The sequence below is a fragment of the Propithecus coquereli genome, unplaced genomic scaffold (genome assembly GCF_000956105.1).
Source record: "Propithecus coquereli isolate 6110/MARCELLA unplaced genomic scaffold, Pcoq_1.0 Scaffold544, whole genome shotgun sequence".
Taxonomy (NCBI): domain Eukaryota; kingdom Metazoa; phylum Chordata; class Mammalia; order Primates; family Indriidae; genus Propithecus; species Propithecus coquereli.
Genome location: NW_012151330.1, coordinates 1116616 through 1137211, shown reverse-complemented (window position 1 = coordinate 1137211; position 20596 = coordinate 1116616). Strand labels below are relative to the sequence as shown.

The window sequence follows — 20596 nt, the reverse complement described above, 5'->3', positions numbered from 1 at the left end:
GGCCTCACCTCCCAGGGCCTCTGCAGACAGTGGCAGGCAGGGACACCATAGCCAGCACACAGCACCTGCCAGAAAGCATCAGCCAATTCCTGTCTCCTCATCCTCTAAAACGGTCCATTTTTCCCTCTGCTTCACACTACTTCTGTTAGCACTGGGGAGTGTGTGGCTAATTCGTTAACAAATGTACACACGTTGGGAAAATGTCCTTGAAGCAAAGTGAAGCCCCCAGATGGAGGCCAGGGGCCTTCTGGGACGTGGGGAGTATGCAGGGAGAGTCTGAGAGCACGATCGACATGTCCTACATAGCCCATTTCCTCAAAGTGTCTGTCTGGCGACAGGTTTGTGCTTCTCCTTGGGGTGCAAACAAAAAGATACATCAAAATGACAATAAAAAGATTGCTTTTCAGGAAACCCACTCTAAGGATGACTTGAAGGATAGCTTTCTGGCTTTTACCCCCACGAGGCCACCTCTGCTAAGCGTGGCAGTGGGTGTCAGACGGTGACGTCAGCCCACACTGGGTGTTCCGGGCTTAGAGCAGCTGAGGCTGTGCTGCGGGTGGTACGCCGTACTTACAGGGGAGCTGAAACAAATTTAGTCAAATCGCACCACGAAACATTCATTCCAATTCAGCAACCTTCACTTTCTTCTTGGAATGTTCAGTATTTCCAATCTGCTACTGGTAAACTGGAACCTCCAGAAGGCTCTTCTGGAAGAGCTGAGCACCAGCCTGGCGTTGGCCCTGGGGGAGGAGCCCACACCCTGAGCTTGGGAGCAGCTGCGGGCACGCGGGCCTGGTCCTCCGTGTTGCGCCTGCTCCTTTCCTCCAAGCTCCATCTTCTCTTCAGGCACCGATCGCAGAGCCCGGACTTTTTGCTAAGTGCCACAGTATCACTCTGCTGTCAGCAGCTCAAACAGACAAAAGCTGCAGCACGCAGAAAACACCCTGACGCAGAGGAACCCTGCAGGTAGGGCCAGATGGGACCAAGGGCCCAGGCTGTTTCGCCTGGCATGAGGACCTCTGGCACCTGGGTCAGCCCCCCCAGCTGTCCCCACGGGGCCCAAAATATCCTCCGTCAGGCCGTGACAAGGACAAGCCCTTGTCTAAGACAACAGCATTCCACTCAGAACTTTCTCGGAGCAACTAAAACCAAATCAACCTTTCCTTTACCTTAAAAGACTTTTGAACATTTAAGGTAGGATAAGGTTTGTTTTAAAACTGGAAAGAAAAATTTAAAAAAGGACGATTTTCAAGCCTCAGTGTCTTAAGGTGTCCCCACCCACTCTGAGCTCCTCTTCCTTCCTGGTCCCACTCACCCAGGTGGGCCCATTCAGACCTGGGGTACCACGGGGCCCCTTGCAAGTGTGCAAAGCACAGGGGAGATGAGCATGAGTCCCACATGCCCTGGCGTGTCTGGGCACAGCCACTGCCAGGGACGGTGAAATGTCAACTGGGTGCAACAGCTGGGGAGGCCTCCAGACATGGCCAAGATACACCACAGTTCAGCCATGCTGTGCTCAGAGGCAAGGCACGGGAGGGAGGACGCCATGTGGCTTTTACAATGACCGGTGACAACCAGACTCAGGGAAATGGCCAACATTTACGTGGAGAAAAACGCTTTACCATTCATTTTTCCAAAAAAAGCCACCTTGTGCAAAACGCAACTCTGTGGCTGAGACTGGCGAATGTGTCAGGTAAACTCAGCTCCACCAGTAACGTGCAACCAGTTCCCCCCACTGCCTGGCACCAGCCCCCAAGGACGGCTGCCCCGAGGAGGCAGGACCCAGCAGCCAAGGTCCCTATGGGAGGAGGACCATGTGCAAGTTTGAGCTGAGCCTCCAACTGAGTCACAACCACTGGATATCCAGTTAGGAGTCGACAAGCCACACAACGTGGCCACAAGCCATGCAGGTGGCCAGGTGCTGGGCAGTGCCTTGCTTGCTCTCAGACGTCAGCAGGGACCGAAGTCAGTGCATACTCCAACGAAGGGCAATTGGCATCACAACAGCAGCAAGAATGGACTGGAACAGTGAATCCTTAAAAACACAGTCCACAGTGCTACTGAACGGGAGGAGGGCGGATGGTAGCAGGCAGTGACGGTCACTGTCACTGTGTCGGGCACACTCCCAGGGGACCCTGACACACTGGGAGAAGGTTCATGGGGAGAGGGACGTACCAAGTCTAAAGTCTCCCCACAGATTACTTATTAACGACTGAGGGAAAGGCTGTCCTGAGGCTGCCTGGCGAGGCTGCGGGCTCCTGCCCTGAGCGCTACTCGGCCTCCAACCCAGCCACCAGGCAGCACCACGGACCTTCCCGTGCACAGCGTCCCGAGGGGCTGCCCAGGTGGAACAGGCTCAGGGGAGAAGGTGGCTGACCATGGGGCGGGTCCTGGGCAGAGGCAAAGCCCCAAAAAGGACGCAGTGGGTGGGGATGGGGGCCAGGGCCTAGGGGCAGGGGTTGGCTTCCTGGACTTGGCCACTATGTTAGGGTCACACACCATATCCCATGTTTTTAGGAAATTCACACTGAAGCACTTGTGGGGAGGACCTCACTGACTGAAGCATGTTCTCAAATGACCAGCAAAAAAATGGCAAAAGCAATCACGTGGAGAGCAGGCCACCTCAGCAGAGCAAGAACACAGCTGGTCTCAGGGACAGGGACCCGCCATGGCATCCTTGCAACTTCACTGTGGGCGTGAAGACGTCTCAAGATAGGAGTCCCGCAGCAAGAACAGGCGGCAGCTCACACACAAGGCCTATCCCTCCAAAAGCTCCAAATTTTCTGAACTGTAACAAACTATAGCTACAAAAACATCTCAAATTCCTGTTCAACTACCTGGTACAACAAATGACACATCTAAGGGACCTGCGACCAGGACGACTAGGCAGCAGGAGGAGGCCGCAGCCCGGGAGCCCATCTGCAAAGTTGGTGCCACGAGCCCTTCCCCTTCCCGGCGGTGCTTCTCCCCTCTGAGCTGCCAGTCCAGCAGCACAGGGTGGGGACCACGCATTGCTAAGCTGGTCCCCACACACTGCCTTGGTCCCATTTCCTGAAAAATCTCTCTTCCCAGTAAGAATCGTCCTGGGGTCAGTTTCAGCTCCTCAGATTGGGCTGTAAGTGAAGAACTAGTCCCTGTCGGGCCACGTGCCTAGTCACCGCCTGAAGAATCATAGAAAGCTATGACAGTTGAAAACATCCCATTGGCCTCGTGCTGAACTGGAGCCCTGGGTAGCATCAGAGGTTGAACTCAACACATGTGCTGGCGCCAGCACCGCCAGGCACGCCCGGCCTGCGCACTGGGCCCCGCAGCCGCGAGATGTCCTCAGCCTGCGTCCCCAGGGATTCCAGGACAATGACGGCCCCCAGTATCTTGAGGAGCAAGGCCAGGGCTGTGTGGACCCCACCACAGTGGGCCGAGGCCCCGAGGCCCAGGGGGATGCGCCCTGCACATTCCACCAAGAACCCTGCCTGAGGGAATCAGCCTCACCTGAGAGCGGACCGCGGGGGCGGGGGCGCGCCAGCGTCTGGCAGCACCAAGAACCTGCAGCTCGTGCCCAAATCTGCTGCTGGCTGGCACACCCGCAGTGTTTGTGACAGCACCTGCAGGCATGTTCACCGTGCCAGCGCCCAGACGCAGCCCATCAGCTGGGCCTGGCTCCTGAGACTGCCTCGGCCAAAAGGAAGAGGGACTGAGGGGAAACTGAGGCCCTGAGAAGTGACATGACCCAAGGTCACAGAGTGAGGATGTAGCCAAGCCAGGATTCAGGCCCAGCCTCCAGGTTTTAACAGTCCACGTCTAAGCAGTACTGCCTCTAAACTCCTAGAAACTTCTACCTAACGAGAAATAAAAAATTACGCTGACTACTATTTGCAGAGAAGATGGGAGAAGGAAAAAGAATAGATTAAAACCCAAATCCAGTTATGGTGATTTTTCACTTCACTCGTGGGCAGAGGAAAACCGCAGCAGGTGAAGCAAGTGCCCGGCTGGAGGACTGTCCCCCTCTTTCTTTCTTTATACCCCAAAACAAAGAGCCACCCTCCGCCTGGGGTCAAAGGCTGCCTGCCCAGGCTCCGCCAGCCAGGCCTCCCTTTTGAATCTAACCAGTGGCGTCACCCCCACCCACGAGCTTGGGACCCCAGCGGCATTTGCAAAACAAAAAGCGAGGTCCCTTCTTTAAAGAGCCACCCTGTGGCACTGCGCTCAGGCCCCAGCCCCCCTCATTAATATTCAACAGTTAAGACAAAGCTGGACAAAAGAGCAGAGCGGGTCACCCGGCCAGGAACCTGCCCCAGGGCCTGAGCCTGCTCCTGACGCAGGAGGCCAAGATGGGGCCTTTGGAAACCAAGTAATGGAAATGGCCGCCTGAGGGGCTGAGTCACCAGCTCAGTCAGTGCAACCCTGGGGACAGGGACGTGGGCAACATGGGCACCGCCCATCCTGGCCGAGGTGCCATCCAGGCCCCAGGAGCCCGGGGGCCACCACAGGAACCTCTCGGTCTCGTCTCCCGGAGGGGCAGTTGGCCAGGCCTGTCGGGCTCCGGTGAAGGGATACGGCTGCTCCACGCAAGGTCCCCACAAGCACCCATGGTCACTCGCACACGAGGACCACAGCCTCTCAGCAAGGTGCTAGAACCAACAGAGCCAAGCTAGTCCAACACAGGCCTGAGAACTGGCCCAACCTAGAAGCCCTTCCAAAAGAGGCAGGCAAGCTGCACCCAGGGACAATCCCAGCCTCACAAATGTGGCAAACAGGTAGAAGGGAGGACGCCAAAGCGGGTGGCCAGCAGTGAGGGGTAGGGCTCCCAGTCACTCTCTCCAAAAGCCAGACTGGACTCTGGCCACGGGTCAGCTGTGCACTCCCCGAGGGCACCTTCGGAGTCCAGGAAGGAGGAAGAACAAGTCTTGATCCTAAAAGAGGATCAGCCCCCAGGGCCCCTGTCCTCCTGATTGTGGGAAAGCCAAGATCAAGCTGCGGGCTGTCCCCACCCCAAGCAACCAGGGCAAGGGGTGTGTCCCTCCTGCCTGGCAGCTGCACCCCAACCCCAGGAAGATACTTCCAAGGACTACCAGGAAAACAGCACCTTGCTCTGGGTCTACCACACCACCACATTTGGCGAAGAGATTAAAAAGGCAGGAATGTAGGCCTTTGTGTTTTCAGTGAAGCCATTTTTTTAAATGAACTTTCTCCAGAATCTGGCAGGACAGAGAATCAGGAGTGAGAAGGAAGGTGCGCACCAGCTCACGGAACCGCCCCAGGAGACTGAAACCGTCTTGCGTCCCTGCCCTTCCCTGGCCCCGGGCTGAGGCCTGCCATCTGTCCAGGCCCTGCCCTCGCCCGCTGCGCATGTGCGCAGGCCTCCTCCCCAGGAGGCAGGGGCAGCCCTGGGTGCGATGGGTGAGGTGGGCTCCCCAGTCCACCAGACTAGCCCCTGGGGCCACAGTGTTCTCTTTCATGGCTGCCACAGGCCAGGCACACAGTAGGTGCTCCATAACGGAACAGGAGGCTGCCTGCTGAGCTCCCCCAGTCAGAGACTCCACTCCCCTAGTGGGGCTCACAGTCCTTCGCCCTAGCAAGTGGCTGTCACCTGTGCATCGGGCAGGAGCCTCTCCTTTGAGTGCCACAGTCCCAGACACAGCCCCTGCCCAGCTGGGGGTGGGGATATAGCCCCAGGCACTGAGGCACACACAGGGGTCTCCTCTTACAAAGAGGAGCCCAGCACTGGGATGTTCCTGCCTCCTGAGGCCATGGCAGAGAGCAGAGGGCAGCCCTCTTGCAAGAAGGACAATTAAACCACGGCACATGCAGTAGACTGGACAGGAGATGGAAGTTTACACAAAATGGAAAAGGATTCTCAACCAGCATAGACAATTAAACAAGTCTGAACCAAAAAACCAGCACCCAATTCAAAATGGGCAAAGGATTGAAACAGATGTTTGTCCAAGGACGACATGGCCGGCAATGGCCAATACACTCGTGAAGACGCTCAGCATCCCTAATCATCAGGGAAATGCAAATCAAAACCACGGTGAGACACCACCTCACACCCATTCGGATGGCTACTATCAAAAAACAGAAAATAACAAGTGTTGGAGAGGACATGGCAAAACTTGCACCCTGGCAGCACCGCTGGTGGGAACATACGTTTCAGCCACAGGGGAAAACAACGGGGCAGAACTACCCATGACCCAGCAATTCCACTTCCACGTCTGTGCCCAGAACTGAAAGAGGGCCTGAGGGCAGCCTGCACACCACGCTCACGGCAGCATCACCCGCAACAGCCAAAGGGTGGAAGCAGCCCGAGTGTCCGTGGACAGAGAAACAGACAAAAGGCGGCCCATCCGTACAACGGAATGTCAGTCTCAAAAAGGAAGGAAATCCTGACACCTGCTACCATATGGGTGAGCCCTGAGGACGTTGTGCTAAGTGAAATACCCTAGTCACAAAAAGAACAAATAATGTCTGATTCCACTCATAAACACACTCATGAATATGAGGTTCCTAGAGCAGCCAGATTCGGAGACAGACAGCAGAACGGTGGTGCCAGGGGCTGGGGGGAAATGGGGGATGGGGAGTCAGTGTTTAATAGGGACAGAAGTTCAGCTGGGGATGATCAAGTTCCAGAGATGGAATTGGCGGTGGTGATGCCTGCACAGGAACATGAATTGGGCCAGGCGCGGTGGCTCCTGCCTGTAATCCCAGCACTTTGGGAGGCCAAGGCGGGAGGATCGCTTGAGGCCAGGAGTTAGAGACCAACCCAGGCAACATAGCGAGACCTCATCCCTACAAAAAATAGAAAAATTAGCCAGGTATGGTGCTGGCATCTGTAGTCCCAGCTACTCAGGAGGTTGAGGCAGGATCGCCTGAGCCCAGGAGTCTGAGGCTGCTGTGAGCCATGACAACATCCTGCACTCCAGCCTGGGTGGGAATGGGACTCCATCTCAAAAAAAAAAAAAAGAATGTAAATGTCCTTAACACCTACCCAACGGTACACTTAATACTAAATTTTATGTCTATTGTGCGACAATAAAAAAAAAATAATATGCACAAGGCAAATTACAGAAAAAATACTAAAAATAACAAAATGGCCAACCTCACTAGAAAGCAAAGAAATACACAGTAAACAGTGACATTTTTCACCTTCCAAATGAACAAAGATACTCTATGTGGCAGTGTCCTGAGGTTGTGAGCAAATGGGAAAATGGGCAGCTTAATTCCATGGGCACGGAGACGGGCACACTGTTAAGAGAAGGTTCTGGCGAGGCGTAGTCAGCAGCCCTTAGAAAATCCCTACCTTCTGGGGTCTCAGAGGCTACTAAGAAAATGACTGGAAACGTGCACAAAGACCTAAGCACAAACATGATTACCCCACTTGATTCAGGTCACAGGAGACATGCAGATATACACGGTGTGTGCACGCGCGCACATGGATGGGCAAACAAAAGGGCAAGGAGTAGGCCGGCTGGTGCGCACTCCCACCGACCCACCACACCCCCCAGAAACTCACCGCACACACCTAGCGCTACACGCGGCCGCCGCATTTACAGCCTACAAGACCAACAGGCAGGGAAGGCGGGACGCTTTGCAGGACAGGCTGACACCATCAACTACCCTCCGATCCAGCCGTTTCATTCCTAGGCCCGTGCTCCAGACACATGTGCAGCTCTCATGGCCATGTGGGCCAAGATATGCCCAACAGCACCTGCTCTCCGGTCCCGAGGTCGAGAATGGGGACAGCCAGTCAGGAGGACCACAAGGGCTCCCAGCAAGATTGCCGCTGTGTATGAGCCCTGCTGAAAGGGGCTTCTGGGACAGCACAGCAGCCACCCTACGGCCCCCGAGGGCAGATGCGGTGGGCGGGTGCTCAGATGGCGAGAGTGCAGGGTGCGCCGTGCCTGAGGGGAGCAGCCAAGTCACTCCGTGCTGCTGCGCGCTTGTCAAGATGGCGCTTATGTGATGCATCTGTGGTAAGACGAGCCCTGAAGCATCTCTTGCAATAACAAAAATGTCACATGCCCTCGACATAAATAAACTACAGAAGCCTCAATACTACCAAATACTCCGCAAGACGAGGAGGCCGGCCGACAGCACCCAGCGGCACTGACATCCCAAAGACGCTGAGTGCAGAACGGCAGGCACAGAACAGGACTTTTCGCCGCGGTAAACCAAGAACAGCTTCGCCCACGTGTGTTCACGTCTGCCTTTGATACCCTTCTGTACTGTCTGAACGTTGTTACTGCATGCTTTTAGCTTGTTTTCTAAAAGGATGTTAAAATAGTATTTCTACAGCAACCCTAATAACAGAAATATCTGTGACACCTCCCTCGTTCAGTGAATAGGGCAGACCATAGCGTACATGTGGAAAAACTCAACTGAAAAAAGCACTCTCGGTCACTGGCAAAGGTTGCAGTGAGGGCGCGACCACAGGGTCACTCTGCACTTTTCTCCACCGTTTCAGGATCCTACGATGAGCACACACCAGCCGCCTTCCTGATCACGCACGTGTGGGAAGATGTTCGCACATGTTTACAAGAACACGTCACTTCCCCCTACCCAGGCCTCCTAGCTGCGGGGCTGCGCTGAGGGCCCACCACCAAGGCAGGTCTCAGACCATCCGCGACGGTCCCAAGGCCGGCCCTCCACAAGGGGAGGAACCTGCTCCGGCCAGCAGGCCCTGGCCTGCTCTCTCGGCCTCTGTGCCTCTAGACGGGAAGAAATGTCGTCTCTGCCACTCTCAGGCCAGCACCCGGGACTGTCCCCGCAGGCCATCATCGCACCACACATATGCACGCAGGCACAGAAGACCCAACGACCACACGCAACGGTGTCCCTAGGTCCCGAAAAGCACGGCGGAAGAGCCCTCTGGGACAGCAAGGACTGAACACCGGCTGGTGTCAAGAAATTTTCATTAACTTCACTGGCACATCAAGAGCATCGTGGTTAAGATTCTTTAAATTCCGTATCTGTCAGACATAGATATTGAAACACTTAAATATGAAATAAGATGATGCCTGGGATTTGCTTTAAAAAATTACAGTTCCCTCACAAAAACAGGAGGAGGAGTCAGATGAAACAAAATTAGCCAGATGCTAGTAACTGTCGAACTGGGTACGTGGGGTGCACAGTCTCTCTGCTTTGACATAAGTTTGAATTTTCCATATGAAACTGCGTTTTTATCTGTCCACAGACATATTTAAGCCCACGTTCACAATGACAGTACAAGAAAAGCGCTCCCTGCCATGGGGGACCCTGGGTCCTCTGTGCCCCTGGGGAGGGAACAGCAGGGTAGGACCCCACAGGGCTCCACCTGTCAAGACCTGCAGCTTCCCGGTTTTCTGCCTGTGTCCCTCAAAGTTTAAGCGGGAAATGGCAGAGGCCACGTGTGTTGGGCAATCGTGGAGCCTCTGCAAACGCCTCCCCTGCAGCCCACGTGTGACAGCCTGGCAGTTCCCCAACAAGGTTTAACCCAGAACATCACAGGGTCTGGGCACAGCCAAGGAGGCCGACAGCATCCTGTGCCGCACATCAAGCTCAGAGGCCAGAGGCCAAGGCAAGGGGCCACCCTCCCCAGAGGGGCAAGAAGAGGCCATGGCCAGGCTCCATCTACCCCGGGCCGCAAACATTTTCAGTGACAGCTGTGTCAGTGAAACAGTTGTGCTTTCCCCGTCTTTTACCTGACACATGAAAAACAGGATGCTGTACTTCTCTCCCCACCCACCGGCCAGTCTGCAGCGAGGAGCAGGCAGGGCCGGGCCACCCAGGCACCAGGGCCACGGTGTCCTCCCACAAATGCTTGCAGGGGTGCGGCAGCTCGCCCCCACTCCTCTACTGGATTTACGACTGTGTCGTTCTATCGAGGAGGAGAAACAACTTCACTTCTGACATCCCCAGGTTTTCTAATACTGTACAGTGACTTTGGGCTAAATAAACTTTACACCTTAAAATCCACTTGATTTCCTTTACCACGGGCCCCAACGGCCCTGAGAACCCCTGCCCACGGCCCAGCTCTACAGCCCCATCCCCGAGGCCACCGCCAGCAGGACCTGCTCCTGCGGAGCCAGGCGACTCCCCTCCACAGCTCATCGCAGAGCCGTGTGTCTTGGGAAAGGCAGCGTCTCTATGCCGTCCCACCCCGGCCACCACTGTGGCTCTGACCTCCCCCATTCCTCCCAGCCACCACTTAGGCCTCCCCAGGCCTCCCTGGCCAAGGTCCCAGAAGGTCGGGACAGCCTCAGGGGAGTGGGACCCCGGGACAGCATTGACGTTGTGGGGCTGTCCTGCTGGGCCTGGGGCCGCGCCTCACAGAGGAAACCAGGACACAAGCCGTTACAGACACGCTCCTGAGAGAAAACAGATCTAGTCCTTTATTTAGAGTCAGCTAAGTCAACAAAAAAATCGTAATTCAAGTAAAAATGTTTAAGTGAGAAAACAAAAACCCTATCTACACTAGAGGCATCAAGCTCAATCAGGCAATCAACCGGGCGGGGCACTAAAAACCATAGAGGACCCCCAGGAGACAACTTTAATAGTGTAACAGGCAAACTGAAGCAAATTCTAGATCCACAGGAAACAGCAATTTGTACCAATTGCTCCGTCCACACTGGACAGCCAGGCGGGGCAGGTGGGGCTGGGCCCAGCAGTCAGGCAGGCACCTGGCAAGCAGAGCCTCACGCACCCCAGCATCATGGAAACCGCTCTCTGGTTCAAGAAAATCAAGAGGAGGCTCTCAGACGGTAGAGAAAGGAACCTGGAAATCATCAACTGAACTGTGAACCCCCGAGGCAGAGAGAGCAGCTGTCCAAGGGTGGCTGTGAGCAAGAGTCAGGACCACGGGACAGGACGCAGGCCCCATGCCGTGGGGCTCCCTGTGCCTGGGTTCCAATCACTCACACGCTGAGGCCCAACCAGACCGAAGCCCTTCCTGACTCCACCTCGGGTCTCGGTGTCCCGAGTGCTGTCATCAGCTGCCCAGATCCCACCTGGGCGAAGGTTCTCCATGTTCTCTCCCCAACCCGGGAGCCCAAGGCCACTGCAGCAGGTCCCCACTGCCAGCCGGTGCTCCGGAAAACAGAGCACATCTTAGAGCGCTGAGCCACATGGAGGCAACCCGCAGGGTTTACCTTGTTTTCACAGTTTAAAGAGCTTTATAAATTGAGACAAAATCCACCAGGGTCAGGCGAGCTGGGCGACACTTATTGCATACAAGAATGTTAAAAAAAAAATCACAGTTTTGATAGTTCTGCAAAAAAAAACTTAGCAAATTTACAACAAAACTGTCAAGTAATTAAGGCAAGGCACTTCACACATGAACTTAAACTGCTAATTAAAATCCCCTCGCTTAATTGACTACATTTGCATATCATTCAACTTGGGAGTATAATTTTTTTTAATGGTTTGGGCAACATGGTTGTAACGCCGGGAAGCCAGGAGCAGCAGGTGAGGCGGAGCAAGGATACCGCCAACAGCACCCAAGCACCGGGCAGGCGCCAGGGCAGATCAGGCACGGGTCCCCTCCTCCCTCCAGGTCCACGCGAGTGTCCAGGGAAGGAGCAGCCGTGGAGGTCCCAGGCATCTCCCACCCTAGGCCCCCTACCCAGGAGGGCAGGCCCAGCCGAGGGGCACAATGCTGGTGGGGAGGGCAGACAGCAGGCCCTCCTGCAGCCCCTGCCAACACAGAGCCTCCGCCACGGCCAGGCCTGCTGGCGGCACAGGCTCTGGACACATCCCTCGTCGGTTACTGCTGGTCTGAGGGACGTGTGGTAGCAGCAGGGGTGGGCACGGTGTCCTGGGAGGCGCACCCCTCCCCCCCAGCACATGAGCACACATGTGCTGTCCACACGGCCAGCTGCCCCGCCTGTCCGGCTTGCTCCTCTTCCCTCACACCAGGGCTCAGAGTCCAGACCCCAAACTCACCTTCAACAAACAAACAAGAGTCCCTCACCCTGGCACCACAGGCTCTCATCACTTCCAGGGAGGAAGCCTCCAGGCTGGGAGCGCAATGGGCCGCCGCCACCCTCAGCCATCAGGGATGGGTGTGGCAGGGAAGCACCTGTGGCCAGGGGCCCCACCAGCACCACGTCAGGCCGAGCCCAGGCACCACGGAGGACCTGGCAGGACCACCCACGTCCCAGGGCAGCACAGGGAACAGCGTGTACGGGGCACAGTGGCGGCTGTGACCGCATCCACTGCCATGCAGAGGTGGCAGGCCAGGCAGCCAGGCAGGGAGGCACAAGGACAAACTGCTTTCCAAGAGCAGTTCGGGTTCTCTGACTGTAAGTCTCTGAAACAAACCTGGGGCCAGCAGGCGACGCACAGGGCCCGAGGATGGCCACTCTCCAGCTGCCCTGGCTGTGCTACGGCCATACCAGGCAGGAACCACAGGCTGGCCCCAGCACAGCGCCTGGCAGAGAAGCCCCTGACACCGCACACGTACACCAGCAGGGCTGCCCCGAGACATACTGAAGATCAGCCTCTCAATGCGGATCAGCTCCTTAAACAACCCGTCCCAGGAAAGGTCCAACAGGCCAAGCTTTGACCTCCGTCGGAAGGCACAGACCTCCAGGGACCCTCATGGGTGGAGCTCAGCGCAGGCTTGACTTAGGAAAAGGAAGGGCCACTCCACAATCCAGCAACCTGGGCCCTCGGGTTGGCTGCGCAAGTCCCCACGCAGACACCCTTGCCTCCGCAGACCCCGGCTGTGACCATCAGGACAAGACCGATCCTCCAACGAGGGCAACAGCATCAGGTTCCCTCACCAGAGCTGGCCTCCCCCAACACCCGTGCCTGCCCGAGGCCACCAGCCGGAGGCACCGTACTTCTCTAATGCAGCAAGCACAGTGGGACCCGCACAGAGTCTTTCCAAGTAAGCAAACGCAACTTATTCACAGAGGGTCCCAGAGCCCAGCACCCCCTTCCTGGCCTCTGCACCTAAAAGCTGCTGTTGTTGCCCTGGCCAGGTGTCTGCCTCTGACCGGGGACCCGCTGTGCGGCCCTCCACACCCAGAGCTGCCCACCCCGGTGGAAGCCAAGTCAGGGGCCCATCCAGGCAGGCCGAGTTCGGAAGAACAGCTCTCACCACCGCCAGCCAAAGGTAACATTCTAGCACTTTCCGAGCACTCCTATGTGGACCCAGGGTAGAACCCAGGGTAGAAGCATCCCCAAGTCAGATCTGAGTGAACCACTTTCTCCAAAACATAAAATGGGGCGAGAGGCCAGGCATGGTGGCTCACGCCTGTAATCCTAGCTCTCTGGGAGGCCGAGGTGGGTGGATCGTTTGAGCTCAGGAGTTCGAGACCAGCCTGAGCAAGAGCGAGACCCCGTCTCTACTAAAAATAGAAAGAAATTAGATGGACAACTAAAAATATATAGAAAAAATTAGCCGGGCATGGTGGCACACGCCTGTAATCCCAGCTACTCGGGAGGCCGAGGCAGGAGGATCGCTTGAGCCCAGGAGTTTGAGGTTGCTGTGAGCTAGGCTGTCGCCATGGCACTCTACTCAGCGCAGTAGAGTGAGACTCTGTCTCAAAAAAAAAAAAAAAAAAAAAAAAAAAAAAAAAAACTTAAAATGGAGCGAGAAAAGAATGACACCTGAAAAAGATCCCAGCTCCTCTCCTGAAAGTGTCCAAGTTTCCCTTCTCTAGCCGAGAACAGCTGTCGACGAGACTTGACAGCCAGTGATCTCCAGGGAGCCACTCGGGGAGGATTTACTCTGGCCCCCAAAATGGGGCCTCAGCCGTGACCACAACCCACACACGACCCCCAGGGCCAGGCCTGATAGTCACACCTGTAGCTGCAAAGTCATGGAGCCGGAGCTTTCTCTGAATCTTTGTAAGACACAAATGTCAAATATAGAGACAGAACCTCAGCTATTCCCCAGGCTCCTTCCAGTCCTTTCCTGAAGCCCCTTATCTGTCTCCACTCAAACAAGACGAAGATCACTCAAAAGAACAGGAATTCAAGCAAAGGCTAAAGCAGGACATGGGGGCAGTGTGGGTGCTCTGGCCACTCCGTCCTTCTTCCAGGTGTTAGCAGTATCCCCACAATCTCATTTAAAGTCCACACCCACATTTGGTCTGTCCTTTTAGTACATAAGCAGACTCCGGTGGCGCGACCCAGAGCCGGAGGCCCCGGGGAAAACACAAAGCACTGAAGGGAGGCAGGCCCTCTGAAACTGGACTCACAGACGCAGCACTGGGAGCTGTCGCTCAGTGCGCGCCCCCCACCCCAGCGCCGGAATGTGCCGGGGCTTCCCGAGGGCGACCCAAGGTAGCCTCAACAGACAGCAAGGTGGCCAGCACGGTCCCAGGTCTCCAGAGGATGGACCAAGCCCCGGAGGGGTGACGTGGGGCAGACCTAGGCGAGGCTCACCCAGGGTAAGAAGGTGGCTTCAGGGGACGGGTATGTGCATACACAAAGAGTGCAATGTGCACCATCCGAGGGATGGACACACTTGAAACTCGGACTTCGGTGGGGAGGGGGGCAAGGGCAACATACGTAACCTAAACATCTGTACCCCCATAATATGCTGAAATACAAAAAAAAGAAGGTGGCCTCCACAGCACCATCTGGCCCCCAGGGACACCATCCGTGGCTGTGCCAGACACTGACTGGAACCTGCTTCCGACCACACAGGTGACAGCCAGAGCAGGAAGGCGCTGACTCCCAGGTGTGAACAGCCAGTCTCCTGGGGCTCCCTCCACGACCCCACACCCTACCCGGAGGCCCGGTAGTCAGGAGGGGCATTTTCCTTCTTTCTCAGTTTTCCCAGATCTTAAGGAAATAATTCAGCCTCTGTATTTTGACTCAAAACAAAGAAACTTTTTAAAACATTTCAGTTGAAACTTGCATAATTCTTCCAGTGGAGAAATCCTCCCTGAACTTTCGCAATCCTTAGAAAGAGACACATTATTGCCACAGAGAGTCCAGCCGGCTGCGGACACCTCCTGCCAGACGGCCAGGGCCAGGGCCCAGGCCTCGCCACCTCCTCCCGGAGGCCCTGCCAGGGCACCGCAGCCCCAACCTGGGCTCCGGGCAGGGCTCGGGTCACCCTTAACCCAGACTTCCTCACGCGCAACGTCCTGTCTGCCCTTCCCCGCGTTTCAGACAGACGTTACACAAACCAGCTGCAGGGGAGGTTGAGAAACAAGACGCCAGGGAGTCAATGACCTTACTCTCCATAGCTCCACACCGACAGGGGGACTCGGGGCAGCGGTGAGGACCACTGCTGCCCTGGAAGGCAAGGGAGGGAGCCAGCTCAGGTCCCAGACGGAAGGACAGAAGGGCCAACTGACCATGGGCAGAGAATGACCTACGTGAGGCTCTGCTCCCTGTAGAAGCCTACGGTGGGTACCAGGCAGGAGGGGGGCGGGGCCAGAGGGCACTGGGGACCCCACGCCCTCCCTGGCTGCAAGGGGTGGGCAGGGAGCAGGAGCCAGAGCCCACTCTTGAGCCTCAGCTTCCCCACTTGAGAAGACTCCACCGGCCTTGCTCCTGGAGCCCTCCCCCGCAGGGCCAGACAGACCAGACCGAAGGCCTGTCCATGGGCTGAGAAGTCACCACAGTATCCTGGGAAAGCCTGGAACGGGACACACAGGTGCACCTCTTCAGAAGGAAGCCAGTGGACAAAGCATCAGATGACCCTCTGAAGCACTCACCAGACTGTGGGTGTCTGGTGAGCACAGCCCCAGACGCCACGCTAGCTGCTGTCTTGAAAGGGGGTCCCAGAAAAAGCAAGTCACCTCCAGCTCCTGATGCTGTCCCTTCCTGTGGTCATTCCAGCTTAAAAGAGCAAAACCCAACTTATTCACAGAGCGTCCCAAAGCCCAGCAACCCCTTCCTGGCCTCTGCACCCAAAAGCTGCTGCCGCTCCCCTGGCCAGCTGTCTGCCTCTGACCGGGGAACAGCCAGCCGGATGACACACAGCGTGGCCCTCCGCACAGTTTCCAAACCAAGCAACCATCAGTCGACAGCCCCCTAAAAGGCACCTCCACCCACACAGAAAACATCAATTCTACTTGAAAGATCCCCGAGAACTCGGGCGTCTGGAGGAGCGAGGAGCAGCCATCTAAAGCAACCCAAACCCCCCAGTCAAAGGACGTCCACGACCATGAACGGCAGTTAAAAGGAGCCCCCGTTTCTGGAACACACCGCGACCTACTGCCGCCGTTGGAGGCACCACCTCGTCGTCAGTCTGAAAGAGAAGCACTTGGTTGCCCAGCGAGACGTCCTGCGTGACAAGGAGCCGCGTCTCAGGCGGCGGGCCAAGTGGCAGCGCACATGGCCACATCGTCTCCCTTTCTGAGAGCAGTCCCTGACCACAAGAGGACCAAGTCCCGTGTAGTCCAGAGCTGGCAGACAACCCGAGAGACAGGGACAGAGCCCCCCAGGCAGAGAAGAGGGGTGGGCGCAGGGAGGGCTCAGAGGTGCCTCTTTGCCACGTGTCCCCGGCAGCAAAACCATCCGTCCATACCCCACCTGTGACACTCAACACACAAAAATCCAAGCTCAGCAAGGCATCAGCCTCCAGTTTACACACGAGGAGACGGAGACAGAGGCTGAACAACTCGTTCAAGGTCACAAAGCCAGAAAGGGACAGAGTGGCGAAGTGAGACCAACCCCACCTGCCCAGGACAGCAGCCACAGGGGTCCCCGAGAGGTGACTCGCCTGGCACCCAAGCTGTACCACAGGAAGGAAGCGGGGCCTGACGGCCACCAAACAAGCGGGACAGCTCCTCTGCCCCTGTGACATCAGGGCAGCACCAAGAACGACTGCCAGCCCTTCACGTTGCCACAGCACCGCTGACATGCCAGGGCCTCCGGCCCGGCTGCCTGCCCACAGGGTTTCCGGGGCTAAAAGCTGAAGCCCCACCTCCTGCTCGGTTCCACACTGGGGTGACCACAGGAACCACGACACCACCACGGCCAGGCCACCAGCAAAGCAGGGTGGGCAGAGGTAATCAGGGCGCCAGGGACCCTGGGGAGGTCACCAAGAAGCACTGACCCCATCCCACTCTGACAGGAGACTCGGCCCACGCCCTGCCACAGCACCCAGAAGGCGTTCCAGCTGCCCCGCTTAGCACAGCCCAGAGGCCTGCTGGGAGCAGCAGCCCCTGCAAACAGAGTTCTAGTACATTCTTTGTTCCTTCTGCCCTCGTCCTCAGCAGATCAAAAATATTAAAATAAGATACAAAGGAAATGAAGAAATCAAAACATATCCCGAAAATGAGCTGTCAAGAGGCAAGTGGGAGGAGCCCACCGGGACCAGCAGGGGCTGGGGGCTGCCTGGCCACTCCCTCTAGGACAAGGGGTCGGCCAGCCCTGGGTCCACACCCACCTTGACACTGACACTCCCGCCCACGTGGCGCCCTGTGCCTACACAGACAAGCACATGGAGGTCTGGGGGAGACTCAAAGGGACGATGAGGCCCGGAACTCCCAAACGCACAGTGACAGAGCCATGGGAGCAGCCCCTGCCCACCACACCACGCTGAGACCACGGGGCACGCAGGGCGAGTGCCCCATGAGAAGGACAAGGAGGTCCTCGGTCCCTGGTCAGGAAGGACTTGGGAGCTGGCGAATGCACACGGACCCAAGCGGAGGCCATCACTGCCAGGGCAGGGCTGAGCTGCCCCTCAGGCCTGGAGACCCCAATCGCTTGCACTGAGCACACCTCATCATGGCGGGGCAACTGTGTTTTAATCAGCTAGTGAGACTTCAGAGCAGCGCCAAGGAGGGCATCAAAAGAGAAAGGCAGCCCAGACCTTCCACTGAAGTGACCGGGACAAGGCTGTCAGGCCCGGGGCACTGTGGGGCCTCCTCCCGAGCAGCGCGTGGGCCAGGCCTTCCCTGAGCCCAAGGACCCTCGCATCCAAATCACACGACCTGCTGCAAGGGGGGAGAAGCCAGGTGACCTGGGTGCCACTCTGCAGCAGCTGTGACAAAGGGCCCTGGCGGCCACTCCACCTGCCCCCAGCAAAGCCCAGGAAGACAGGAAGACCATAAACACACACACACTCCCCCCAACCCAGAGTCCGACAAAAACAAATAGACACACCCTGCTCAGACGAGATTAAGTGTCGCTCAGGCCTGAGCCCCAAGCAACCCACACCCATCTGCCTGAGCCCACCACAATCCCCACACACGCAGGCCAGGGTGCAGGCACCCCAAAGAGAAGGGCCCCCAGCCTGCAGGGAACACCACCATGCCACCTCAGCCCACTGCCCCTCTGAAGCAAGGGCCCCCAGGCCTGCTGGGGTGTCTGCGGCCCCACCACCAGCATCCTCCCCCAACTCAGAAGTGGTGTGCAGACGCTGCCACCCTCGCGCTGGCCTCGCCAGGGGCAGAGACACCACTGAACACACATGCGCGCACACATGCACACGCTCAGCAGCCCCCTCCGAGCAGAGGCAACAGTCCCTCGCTTCCATCCACAGCCCCTCCTCCCCACGACTCTGACACTCCGCTGGAGGGGCGCCCAGAGAAAACCGGGCTGGAGCATCTATTCACAGATTCAGAAAAAAAAAGTTTGATGCAATAGCTGAATTAATTAGGCCTCCCAAGAATAGCTGAGCCAATGCAGCATTCTGTGTGTGCAATTTAATAAGCCTGGATATTTAAAAGAAAAGTTACAAATACTTGGGGAGGTGCACAACGGAAAGTTCCTGGGGACCCCAGTGAATGATTTCCACGTCCAGAGGCCTGGGAGCTGCCCAAGCCGGATCCCACAGATCCTCCCACTGGCAAACAACGGAGCCAGGGCCAGCGGCCCTCCACACCGCGCCCTTCTGCGTTTCAGAGAAGGACAGAAGGAAATGGGAGAGTCCAAAACAAATCGCAGGCATCAGAAACTCCACCGCTTGGGCCCGGGTGCCGCTGACCAGGCCGGAGCAGGGTGCCAAATGGCCCTCCCCGTACGGGGGTCTCTGGGATGTGCACAGGCCCAGAACCACCAAGTCTTGGCCCCTGCCACTACAGCCTGGACACCTGGATTCATTTTTGTGTCGGTCCCAAGACTTGAAACCACGAAAGGGAGAGCTGATGACAAGCCAGGCCCTGCCTGGCCCAAGCTGTGCTGCTGGGGGCAGGGGAAGGCATCCTTCTGTCTGCAAATCTGAGAGGCTTAGGGTGAGGGCAGCAACCTTCACCCCAACCCTGTCTGGATGCCTCGTGGGGGCCCCAAAGAAGACCTGGGCCTGAGGCTCCCAGGCTGGGTCCTGCTGGATCTGGAGTCCTGGAGCTCAGGGCAGGCCTCTCTCTCGGAGCAGGCGCACAAGGCCTGTGCCGCCCCTGAGCCTCCCCAGCCTATCTGGGTGACGGCTGTGGGCCTGGCTGGGGGGAGAAGGAGGGGTGCTACCCACCAAGCCTGGCCCCTCTGGGTCCCCCTCGGGATCACTCTGGGGGCCAGGCAAGAGGACCTTCCTCCCAACTATGTGGCCCTGGCAATGGAACACTGACAATGCGCTGCATTCACTTAGCTCAAAACCAAACCCTGAGACTTGGGGTTAGGCAGAAGCACAGATCCCAGGCTTCGGAGGCCAGAGCCCATGGCCTAGGAGGGCCCCCACCCGAGGTGCAGCCTCCCCAGTGCCCAGCCCTGGGGTCACTCACCCGGGGCACCCGCCGCTTGTACTTGTTGCCATAGTCGAACTTCTCTTTCACGTCGTCCAGGCAGCGACCGAGGCGAGCCTGCTCCTCCTTGCCCGTGTAGTCCTGGCTCAGCAGGATGTAGGCCCGCCAGTTGGCCGAGTCGAAGCCCCAGTGGCAAGTCCGGTTCTCCAGGGCCTTGTGCGAGTGCACCACGAACTTGTGCGGCGGGTACATGAGGCGGCAGTCGAGGCACTGGATGCAGGCGGCGCTCGGGCTGCTGTAGAGCTCAGGCACCAGCAGCCCCTTGCACTTGCCGAAGCACTCGTGGTACACGCGGACGCTGCGCTCGCTGAGCTCCAGGCCCAGCGCCAGGCTGGCGGCCAGCTCCTTCTTGCAGGGCGGCGGGTAGGCGCCACCGTAGAGCAGCGCGTTGCACAGGCGCTCAGCGTCCGTCTTGGTGATGAGCCCGCACGAGGGCGCCGAGAAGGGCAGGATGCCCATGACTTTGAGGATCTCCAGCTGGTCCGCCGTGCAGCGCGAGCAGTAGATGTGAAGCTCGTCACACACCGAGTTGATCTGCTGCAGCGAGAAGTCGCGCAGCACCGAGTTGAGGATCTGCGGCAAGCACAGGCGCTTCTCGCCGCCCACCACGAAGCACGAGATGGTCTCGCCCTCCAGCACGGTCTCGCAGCGCTCGGTGGAGCGGTCAGACGGCATGAAGAAGGGCCCAGGCAGCACGGGCGGCGGCGGCTGGATGGCAGGCAGGTGCAGCACGGGCGGCGGCTCGGCGGCTGCGGGCACCGGCGCCGGCACCGCGGCCGCGCCCGCCTCCTTGGCGCTCTCCTTCTTGTAGGCCTCCTGCGCCCAGCGCGCCGAGAAGGCGGCCGGGCCGCCCAGCGAGCTCATGGAGCTCAGGTGGAACTGCTCCAGCGTCTTCTGCAGCCCCGGGTGCGGCTGGAAGCCGCCCCGGCCGCCCGCCGCCGCCTCCATGGTGCGTTCCGGCTCCCCGGGCC

General features: G+C 57.7%; 1 protein-coding gene across 1 annotated transcript in view; it reads right to left on the bottom strand.

Annotated features, from left to right (window-relative positions):
* The window catches only part of SKI (SKI proto-oncogene), a 63644-nt gene extending 43071 nt beyond the window's left edge, over positions 1-20573 (bottom strand). The window contains exon 1 of the mRNA XM_012657521.1: positions 19605-20573. Coding sequence (XP_012512975.1) covers positions 19605-20573 — 969 coding nt within the window. The remainder of the gene's footprint in view (positions 1-19604) is intronic.
* Between the last annotated feature and the right edge of the window lie 23 nt (positions 20574-20596).